General features: G+C 41.4%; 1 protein-coding gene across 1 annotated transcript; it reads right to left on the reverse strand.

The window, feature by feature from the left end:
* Positions 1-2,309: 2,309 nt before the first annotated feature.
* On the reverse strand, positions 2,310-5,955 carry tmx2b (thioredoxin-related transmembrane protein 2b; the record flags this gene model as incomplete). The annotated part of the gene is made up of 8 exons (XM_079219404.1): positions 2,310-2,489; positions 3,104-3,233; positions 3,311-3,376; positions 3,464-3,570; positions 3,646-3,722; positions 4,527-4,640; positions 4,881-4,941; positions 5,767-5,955. 8 exons carry the CDS (start codon positions 5,953-5,955, stop codon positions 2,310-2,312), a joined length of 924 nt encoding a protein of 307 aa, XP_079075530.1.
* Between the last annotated feature and the right edge of the window lie 5,694 nt (positions 5,956-11,649).

Here is an 11,649-nt window from a genome sequence, read left to right on the forward strand (position 1 = left end):
TTGGACACACAGAGGGCATGAGACTGCATCAGAACCAGGCATGGTCAAATAAATATAGCACACAGGATGTAGCATCAAATGGAACAGGAGGATAATCCCATCTCTGATCTATGACATGACAAGAAAGGGAAAGTCTCTTTCATTTCTGCTTAGTTTTCTTTTTGCTTCGCTGTAATGTGAGGACAGGAACTCCGGATGGGAGGTGGATGGAGGCGGCCTGAAGGCTGGTTTGTTTACCTGGGGGTTTGATGAGGACACATGACAAATATGTGTACTGTACAGCTGTACGTGTGTGTGTATGGATGTGGTGCGGGGATGGAGGGTTGATAATAAACGTAAAACAAAGAGGTGGAGCAGTCACTTTTTTCTGAACGCCGCAAGGAACTGTGCAGGGCAGGGGCCAGTTATTGTTGCCGTTTCATTGGATGCATTACACAATATTTGGAAGCGTTTTGTTTCCGATATGTCACTACATGTATAGGAGTCCGTTTCTCTGGTTCCTGGGTGTAATGTGGAAACACTGAAGGTTTCATTGGAGCAATGGTCTGAAGAATGAAGCTGCATAGGAATGCTTCATGTGCACATTGTTTTATTGCATGGATAACAACAGGCCAGCAGACTTCTCCATTCAAGTACAGGAGCAAATATACATGCAAGCCTTGGAATGCAGCTCGGATGAAATGCAACATGACAAAAGGTCAAACAAGAAGTGTACAAAACACAAACCGTTTTAGTAATGAAATCATGATTAAAAGGAAAAAAAAAAGTCAGTCTTCAAAAAGCTAATTAATCAGTTTACGAGTACAAGGGAAAGAAAGCTCTGAATCCTGACAAAGTTAGCAAAAAAATAATGCTGGGAAATGAAATGCCACAGAAACTCTTGTTTGATCTGGTCCTCAGAAGACTTCGCTCATCAGAACCACATCTTTAGTTTGAAGCTGCTAACACGCTCCACTCCGTCATCACGCCGATCACAGGCTTGTAGATTGGTCCGGTGTACAGTACTGCAGGGACGGCGTACTTTGGTAGGTCAACAGGAAGTTGCCGTCGCACAGGAAAAGTCAGAGGACCATTAACGGGTTAGTGGGGTTCATCCCCTGAAGACCGTGAACGTCCGTACAGAACATCACGGCAACCCAGGCCGTTGTGACGGGAAGAGCACGGCTCCTCTTCCAGTAGAGGTCTGGTTCCACCGCTGGAACTGGGAGGACCAAAGCTGCAGGCTGTACACAGAATCAGCAGCTCGAGGTCACGACGTGCCATTAAACGCTCCATCTGCAATCTGGCTGTTAGAAATTGCAGTGTGCTTGTTTGAATATTATATATATATATATATATATATATATATATATATATATATATATATATATATATATATATATATATATATATATATATATATATAAAAAAAAAACTGACAAAACATTGCGTAAACATTGCGTAACATGGCAGATGCTGAAGATCGAGCACGGCTTGCTTCTGAAAACATTAAAATACTGGTTACCTTGTTGGCAACGTAAGAATAGTAGAAAAACAAAAACAATCAGTTAAAACCTGAAAGGGTTTTCAAAAAATATAACGCTTCGCTACGGTGAGCCGAAGACGCCGAACACAAGAAGCAACAACAAACAAACAAATCAAATGGAATGACAGAAGTAGCTTGGTCTGTCCACTCAAAGTCAGATTCAAGTCCATGGGTATGAATAAAGATTACAGTTAGTGAACCCGACTAACGCAGAGGTGTTCATGCTAAACAAGCGTTCCCATATCGTAGCTCTCATTTAACACTGCAAACGCATTCTACCGAGTTAGAACTTAGTTAAATGAATATATTCATAGAAGGATTTTTTAAATCTACTCTAATCTCATTAAATTAGTTGAATAATAATAAAAAAATTCTAAAAGAACAAAGCATCGCATTCACTGCTCCCTTCCTGTTAATTAGTAAGAACTCAAATGACAGTCACTCAGACTTCACAGCTTTGAAATGTGTGGTGTAGACTGGAAAAACCCGATGCACACGGCAGGCCCAGGTTTTAGCGTTACAACCCCCGAAAGCTGGTTTACGGTTTCCCAGTTTGCTCCTCTGCCAAAGTGTACACTTGTTCTCTTTGCCCGCTTATAGAGGGCCAACAGACTTGAATGATTGGGTTTAACTGGGGCTGAGTGTTTACTTTCATTCTCACGGGGATCACCAGTCCTGTTCGGATTCAACAAGTGAACAAACGTTGAGCGGGGGAGGGGAGTGGAGGGGAGACCTGGACGCACAGCATCGGTCCAGAAGTGAAAGCTGAGTGATGGGAAGCGTCTTATTTGTCCTTCTTGGACTCAGACTCCGGAGCCTCGGTGTGGGCTCCTTGCTGCTCGGACTCGTCCTCCTCGGGGACCGGCGGGAACTGGTATTGGCTGACCTTGTCTCCTTTGGTCTTGTTGAGCTTCTTGGACTTCTGGTAGAGTTCGTTCAGGTTGAACTCTCGGATGATGTTCTCCTGGTGGAGGGAGGCAGAGACCATTATAGATGGTTGGTGCATTTAAACTGTCAGATTCAAAGAAACGATTCTGGACTTTTCTGCAACCCACGACTGCTCGGTGGTTGCACCATGTCGAGTGTTCAATGAATGGCACAATTCAGAAATCAGTGCAGTAAACTCATGTTCTTGTTAAAAATATGAACCCGTTTCCTAAATATACCACGACAAATATGAATACCATTTAGAAATGTTTCCTTATGAGAGAGTTTCATCAACCAGCTGGAGAGATCACTTGACAATGAAGAAATCTACATTGTGAATGTTGAATGAAAACAGACATTTTCCTTGACCTTCTGGTGGGTTTAACAAATCAAACAATAGTAACAGGAGCCAGTTAGTCCTTTCTTTATACATATCTGTTACCCATTTATTTTGACTCTTTCTAGTAGATGGCCTAAGGTGCTATGGCAAGACCTGTTTGTGGGACATGCTCAGCACCAAAGCAACAAGGGACTACACACACACACACACACACACACACACACACTTAGGAGTTTAAAAACTAAAATCTCTTTTCAGAGCTATCTGTATACATGTCAAAGAGTGTGTCCCTTCCTGAAGTGCAGTCTGACCTCTGTGAAGCTCCAGGATACGGCTCTACACTTCTTGTCCACCTGGGGGCGCCGCATCACCTCCTTCCCTCCCTGAAACAACACCAAGGACGGCAGCTGCTTGGACAGCGGTGAGGCAGACACTTTGTACCTGCAGAGCAGAAACAACGGGACAGCGTCTGGTCACGCCCACCAACCACAGGAACAAAAAGAAACTGAATGTCTTACTTTTTGGAGACCTCTCCATAACGTCCGATGTCCACCTTACCAAACTTGAGACCGGCGCAGTTATACCTGAAACACAAGGACAGGTAACTCAAGTCACTCTAGTCAGGGTCGCAGAGTGTACTGCCTACGTTTGCTGAGCGGGCCGAGTCTTACTTGAGCGAGAGATCAGCGTAGACGGAAGCGAAGGACTGGCACTCTGGAGACCAGTTGGCGAAAAATTCAACAATCCACGTCACCCGACTGTCTCTGTCCAGCTCATCCTGGACACACACACTTGATTACAAATACAGTGTACACGTCTCTGTGCTACAACTAATTCTAAGATTTGTACTCACATCGATGGTTTTGTCACTGAAATATTTGATGTACTCTGGTCCCATGTAAAGAGGCGGCTTACAGGTCATCAAAAACACTGACAACACAAAGCACCAACAGAAGAGGACAATTAGTTTCTCTAAGTGAAAAGAAATATTTGGATAGTACAACGTTCACAAATACATCATACATACATACATATACACACACACACGTATGTATGTATGTATATATACATATACACATACATATACACATACATATATATATATATATATATATATATATATATATATATATATATATATATATATATATATATACATACATATATATATATATATATACATACATATATATGTATGTATATATATATACATACATATATATGTATATATATATATATATATACATACATATATACATATATATGTATATATATATATATATATATATATATATATACATATACATACATATATATGTATATATATATATGTATATACATATATATATATATATATATATACATATATATATATATATATATATATATACATATATATACATATATATATATATGTATATATACATATATATATAGTGTGTATGTGTGTGTGTGTGTGTGTGTGTGTGTGTGTGTGTGGGGGGAAGATGATATTTCAGGTTTTGAGACACACTATAATTGGTCGGTAGATAGTCAGTGTGATTTATGTATTTTATCTTGGTTTTGTTTACAAAAAATATACAATGTCACCGGATAAATCAGACCTGGGTTTTTTGGCATTTGGTTCATAAGATGCATGGTGTGTGTGTGTGTGTGTGTGTGTGTGTGTGTGTGTGTGTGTGTGTGTGTGTGTGTGTGTGTGTGTGTGTGTGTGTGTGTGTGTGTCTGTCTGACCTATGCAGAGCGTCAGGTAGAGCAGTCCCATCCTGATGTCCAGCCTGAAGAACAGGATGACGTTGGCCACTTTGCTGAACAAGATGATGTTGCCCACGTGCTGCTCCACCGTTACTGAAGAGAACAGATAAGGAATGAGCGGTTTTCTAGAGTTGATTTCAAACTGAATATTTTCAAGAGATTTAAATGGGTTTCTTCTCAAATTTAATTCTGCTCCCTTCTGGAGGAGATGGATCGTTACACTTCTTGGAAACAGATCGATCATTCATGCATCAGAACATGAACATCTCACCACGTTGCTGCTCAGCAGAAAGAACTCATTCAGACCAGATAGAAAAGAAGACATTTACTTACTGGCTCGCCTGTTCTTCATCATGACGATGGCACTGAGGAACATGAGGATCTCCACCTCCCTCTGAGAACACAAACACGGGCCAGAGCGGGGGTCATTCAGGGGCCCTGTGATGTCAGACCAACTCTATATTTAGTGACAGCATAATTATACCGTGCATCGGTTAGTGGACAAGGAGAATGGAGGCAATGCCAACCAATGTGTAAATGGACATGTACACAATATCTTTTGTGATTTATGTGATATATTAGTAAGGAAAAAAAATGCAGTATATTAATCAGCTATCAATTCAGTTTATTTTGTATAGCCCCAAATCACAAATTAAAATTCACACACACAATTTAAAATCAGATCAGGAAAAACTCCCCAAAAAATAGAAAAAACACTTTCAAGGGGAGAAAAGGAAGATGAGCTCTTATGAGGTCACAACCAACACAATAAAGAAACATGTATCTTTTGCTTGTTGAGGTGTGTATATATAATGACCTTTAACAGTTTAGTAAGGCTCCCCTGCTGTGACATTCAGCAGAGAATCAAAACACGGTTTTTCTTTTTTAAACATGATTCTTTCGTCCCCTCATGATGTTCACGTTAAGGTCACCGCTAGCTGAGCATCCGTCTGTAACGCGACACGCGCTGTCAGTCCTGTGTGCCGTGCACCATTTTATTATTCTTTTTATTATTATTATTCTCGTGAGTTCTGGATTAAACGTGTCTAAGCAACTCTGCGATGAGCACAGCAGCATGAATATACAGATTCTGGCCCGAGGCTCGGCCCGTCTCTCTCCTCAGCTACGACCCGCTACCTCCCTGTCAGCCTTCAGAGCCGCTAGCTCGTTTCTTAGCATCCCGCTAGCAGCCATTTGTTCATCAGCATTCTGTACGGACCCAGTCGAAGTCGCAGGGGTTGCCGTCCTCTCGCTGCGTGGCCAGATGGTCGCAGATGCCAGGCGTCTTGCGGATAGCCAGAAAGGCTACTGACATGAAGATGGAGGCGACATAGTAGGGCTTCAGCAGCCACTTGTACACCTGCGGCAGGTGATACAGGAAGGCGAGCAGCGGCGTCAGCAAAGCCATGTTTCTATTTCACTGTCGCGCGATAATTACAACTGGTAAAGAACCCTGAATAGACCGAGGCAGCGCGCGATGAAGCGGTTAGCTTAATATGAATGGATCGACGCTAGCTGTCTTGGCGTTACGGTCTGAAAGCTGGCGGAAATACAACTTCCGGTTTATATTTTTACAAAATAAAAGCAATTATAATCAGATCATAATAAGATACATGCCAAACACTGTGTGGCCTTTACATTAATTTTATTGTATTGTAAAGTGTGTTTCAAGAACACATACTATTGTGATTCATATTAAATAAATGTTTGCATTAATTTACACACACGGGCGAGTTGTAGCAACCACTTTTAATATGAAGATGGAAGACCTAGTTTCCTGTTTAACTGGTTTACTCTTGGTGGCTTGTTTTTGGCTTTGTATAAAATTGTATAGAAATCCTGATTTAAAGGGGCGGAAAGAGGCGGAGGTCAATCAGGACGAATGTGTTGTAGCTGGCGCTGATTGGTCAGGGCAGAGAACAGGTCACCGCTGATTGGTACCTACACATATGACTTGTTTTATGATTATTATAGTATAATATACTATACTTTTTTTTTTGCAACATAGTATATGCCATCTGCCATCTAGCTGCCATCTTTGACTCGGGTCTGTTAATGGGCCCTGAACCTGGATTGAACTGCAACTCATTTGAAAGCCTTGTTCTTAGTCATTCACATCCAACCTGGAAAACAGTACAGCCCATTCTGTTTGTTGTGGTATATCGAGCACCAGGTACTACTCAGAATTTATATCAGAATTTTCTGAGTTTTTTTCAAGTTTGGTCCTTAAGACTGATAAGGTTATTATTGTAGTGGATTTTAATATTCATGTGGATGTCAGCAATGATAGCCTTAGTGTTGCATTTAGCTCATTGTTGGATTCGATTGGCTTCTGTCAGAGAGTACAGGAACCGACTCACTGTTTTAACCACACCCTCGACCTTGTTCTTACATATGGCATTGACGTGGAGCATTTAGTAGTGTTTCCACAGAATCCTCTTTTATCAGACCATTGCCTTATAACTTTTGAGTTTATACTACCGGATTGTACAGCGTTAGGCAAGAGTTTTTACACCAGATGTCTAACTGACGGTGCTGTTGCTAGATTTAAGGATTCCTTTTGTATTTGATTCATTACCATGTCTCAATATAACAGAGGACTCCTGTGCTAACTTTACTCCCTCCCAGATTGATCAGCTCGTCGATGATGCTACTGGCTCATTGAGAGTGACACTGGACTCGATAGCCCCTCTAAAAAAGAGGATCATTAAGCAAAGGAGGCTCGCTCCATGGTACAACCCTAAGACCCGTATATTAAAGCAAGCATCCCGGAAGCTTGAGGGCATATGGTGTTCCAACGGTCTGGAGGAGTCCCGGTTGGTTTGGCGGGATAGTCTGAGAACATATAAGAAGGCCCTCCGTAATGCCAGAGGAGCCTACTACTCATCACTAATAGAGAAAAACAAGAGCAACCCTAGGTTTCTCTTTAGCACTGTGGCCAGGCTGGCTGAGAGTCATAGCTCGGTGGATCCGTGTATTCCTATAGACCTCAGTAGTAATGATTTCATGAACTTCTTCAATGGTAAGATTCTGGCTATTAGAGACAGGATCGGTAATCTCCTGCCCTCGACTACTGCCGGTCCATCCTCAGGTGGGATGGCCATGAAGGAGGCTGTGGGCCCTGCTGTGTGTCTGGATGGATTTTTTACCATCAACCTCGATCAACTGTCTTCAATGGTTTCTACTTCTAAATCGTCTATCTGTCTCCTGGACCCTGTTCCGACTAAGCTGTTTAAGGAAGTTTTACCTTTAGTTAGTGCCTCTCTACTAGATATTATCAATGGGTCTTTACTAACTGGTCATGTACCACAGTCTTTTAAAGTAGCTGTAATTAAACCTCTTCTTAAGAAGCCCACTCTGGATCCAGATGTGTTGGCTAACTACAGACCTATCTTTAACCTTACCTTCATCTCTAAGATACTGGAGAAGGTAGTCGCAAACCAGTTGTGTGACTTTTTACATAAGAATAGTTTATTTGAGAAGTTTCAGTCAGGATTTAGAAAACATCATAGCACAGAGACAGCACTGGTGACAATTACTAATGACCTTCTAGTTGCATCAGATAGGGGACTTGTCTCTGTACTGGTCTTGTTAGACCTTAGTGCAGCATTTGACACCATTGACCATGACATCTTATTACAGAGACTAGACCAGTTGATTGGTATTAAAGGTACAGCACTAAGCTGGTTTAAGTCGTATTTATCAGATCGATCTCAGTTTGTATTTGTAAACGATGAGGCCTCAATGACCACCGCTGTTCGCCATGGAGTTCCACAGGGTTCTGTGCTTGGACCAATTTTATTCACCTTGTATATGCTTCCTTTAGGCAATATTATCAGAAAACACGCAATAAACTTTCACTGTTATGCCGATGATACTCAACTATATCTGTCGATCAAGCCAGATGAAACCCACCAGGTCGCCAAACTTCAAGCGTGTCTTAAAGACATCAAAACCTGGATGACCTGCAACTTCCTGCTGCTGAACTCGGACAAGACTGAAGTTATTTTACTCAGAACACCTCAGAAATCAAGTATCTGATGATATGGTTTCTCTGGATGGCATCGCTCTGGCATCTACCACCACCGTAAGGAATCTCAGAATTATTTTTGACCAGGACCTGTCCTTTGGTTCCCATGTGAAACAGATCTCAAGGACCGCCTTTTTTCACCTACGGAACATCTCAAAGATCCGGCACATCCTGTCTCAACGCGATGCAGAAACATTGATCCACGCATTTGTTACCTCAAGACTGGATTACTGTAACTCAGTCTGCCCTGGTAAATCCCTTGGATCTCTCCAACTGATCCAGAATGCTGCAGCTCGTGTACTAACGAGGACGCGGAAGAGAGATCACATTACTCCTGTACTAGCTGCTCTCCACTGGCTTCCTGTAAGATCGAGAATCATATTTAAAATCCTTCTCCTTACCTACAAAGCCTTAATTGGTGATGCACCATCATATCTTAAGGACCTTATAGTGCCATATTACCCCACGAGAGCATTACGCTCACTGAATGCAGGGTTACTTGTGGTTCCCAGAGTGTTAAAAAGTAGGTTGGGGGCTAGAGCTTTCAGTTATCGGGCTCCTCTTCTGTGGAATCAGCTTCCACTTTCAGTTCGGGGGGCAGGCACGGTCACCTCATTTAAGAGTAGACTTAAGACTTTCCTCTTTGATGGCGCTTATAGTTAGGGCTGTTTCAGGCTTATAGTTAGGGCTGGCTCAGGTTTGCCCTGGTCCAGCCCCTAGATATGCAGCTATAGGCCTAGACTGCTGGGGGACATTTTAGGATACACTGAGCTCCTCCTTTCCTTCTCTTCCTCTTTTCGCTCCTCCTCTTCACCTCTTCTTTCTCGCCTTCTGGATAAATGATTGTCTCTTCAATGCATATTACTAACTCTACTTTCTTTTTCCATGGATTCGTGGCTGCCTGGAACCAGGGGGAGGACCCCGGTCCTCCCCCTGGCCCTGCTGATACAACCATGGCCCTGCTGATGCAACTGGCCTGGAGCCGTCCTGCCAGCTGCCATGGCCCTGCTTTCTCCTCCCACTGCCCCTGGGATGCCCCTCCTCTCTACCTCCTTCTGCTTAATGGGTCGTGACTATCTGGATCATGGACCATGCATACTACTCATTATATGAATCATTTCTGTCACATTCATTGAATGTGCTGTAACTCCGTTACGTTATTCATTCTGGCCACATGACATCTATTGCTTCTGTCCATCCGGGGAGAGAGATCCTCCTCTGTTGCTCTCCCTCAGGTTTCTTCCCCTTTTTTCCCCTGTGAAAGGGTTTTTACTATCTTTTTGGGGGAGTTTTTCCTGATCCGATGTGAGGTCCCGGGACAGGGATGTCATGGGTACAGATTGTAAAGCCCTCCGAGGCAAACTTGTATTTGTGATGTTGGGCTATACAAAATAAACTGAATTGAATTTAATTGAATTATATACTTGTATTATACCATGGTATTCGTGAATCCTCGATTCTGGCTGAGGGTGTCCATTAATTCCTTATAATGAACATCTACATAGTAGTTATTGTTAATCTGGTCACCGTTCTAAATAAATGTGTTGGCTACATGTAATTTAGTTTTTTTGTTTATCTTATTTACAACAATGAAGGTTCGTCCTTCAGCCTCATCCTCTGAACACCACAGGGTGTAAGAAGTAAGTAGCACCGCCCTTCTGGACTTACACTAGGATTACAAACAAAAGACATTCACTGTTTGTCAACAGAATAAAATATTATTGACTTTGATTCTTAGCCTTCTGAGACACATGAGCTGAGCAAACAAGAAATATCTCCTGTTGTAAGTGCCATCATATTCACTGGAGCAGTGAACGTTTCCATTGCATAATAACCTTATGAGATGGCCAGGGGGTTACCAGGGAAACACAGTTAATTAGGTTGGAATTAGGTCGTATGGCATGCCAATGAATGATTAAATGAATGCCAATGAATGATTAAATGACAACTGACAATTGTGAAACTGTTCAAAACCAAAATAACCTATTCAGTTATATTTAGCTTTTTAAATAATGTATTATTGGTCTCACTTGTTTCTATTTTAAACTGATTCTTTGTTATTGCATTACATTATTACTAAAATATTACATTCTCTCAAAACTGGAAACCTCCGTGAAAAAATATGACTGCATTACAAAGGTTGGAATTGAAAAGGAATTTCGGCTCGAGGTTACAGGCATACGTCGTCATGAACCACATTAAGACAGTGGTAAAAAACAAACCATGACGTCATCCTCGACAAACAGCGCTGACAACTTTACCGATTGGGATTTTATTGTTATCGGGGGATTTTACAACGTTACATCAAACATAATGCACATGTTTTCATATGCTAAAACGACATATGAACATGCATTTGTTTGAAGTTGCAATGTTGCATCGTCCCATTGGTTAAAGGGAAGCTGCTTCATGCGCGTTCACAGTTCCCTCATCACTTCCTCCAGCGTGTCAGCAGCGTCAGGAAGAGGAGTTTCACTGGAATTATTTTATTTTGAAATTATTCTCAAAACGATATTTGTTGTTCTTATTGTTACCAGTACAATGCATGTATTTTATCGTTACTGTGTTATTCATATCATTATCATTTGTAACATATAATTGCTGGCTTATTTATTTATTTTAATAAAAATGTGCGTCATCGCTGGCGCGCCACTTCCGACTCATGGGTTGGGATTGTTTTTGTTGTTGTAAATCTCAGAAAAGGCCATTATAATGGCCTATATAATAAAAAATGTTGTAAATTGAATTGCTCAGTCATTTGTTCTAATTTAAAATGTGTATTCACTTAAGACTAAGAAGTGCTCTGATGTTTTGAATAATAGAATACAAAAATTATAGTGTCGATGAACTTAGTATTAAACTCCTCATATGCTATTACAGTGTATCCATGATTGCATTTGAAATAATTACGATGTCACGCGTTGAACAGTGAAACTGCCATCGTCAGATTTCCTTTTCTGTCTTTATAGATTGATGATTAAAATACAGGTTTTAAGTCTAGGCGCCTGTGAATCGACAGCGCATATTTGAAAGGCTTTTATTGTGAAATTACCGAAAGTGCTCTGAATCACT

This window comes from Taurulus bubalis (assembly GCF_910589615.1).
Source record: "Taurulus bubalis genome assembly, chromosome: 6".
Taxonomy (NCBI): Eukaryota; Metazoa; Chordata; class Actinopteri; order Perciformes; family Cottidae; genus Taurulus; species Taurulus bubalis.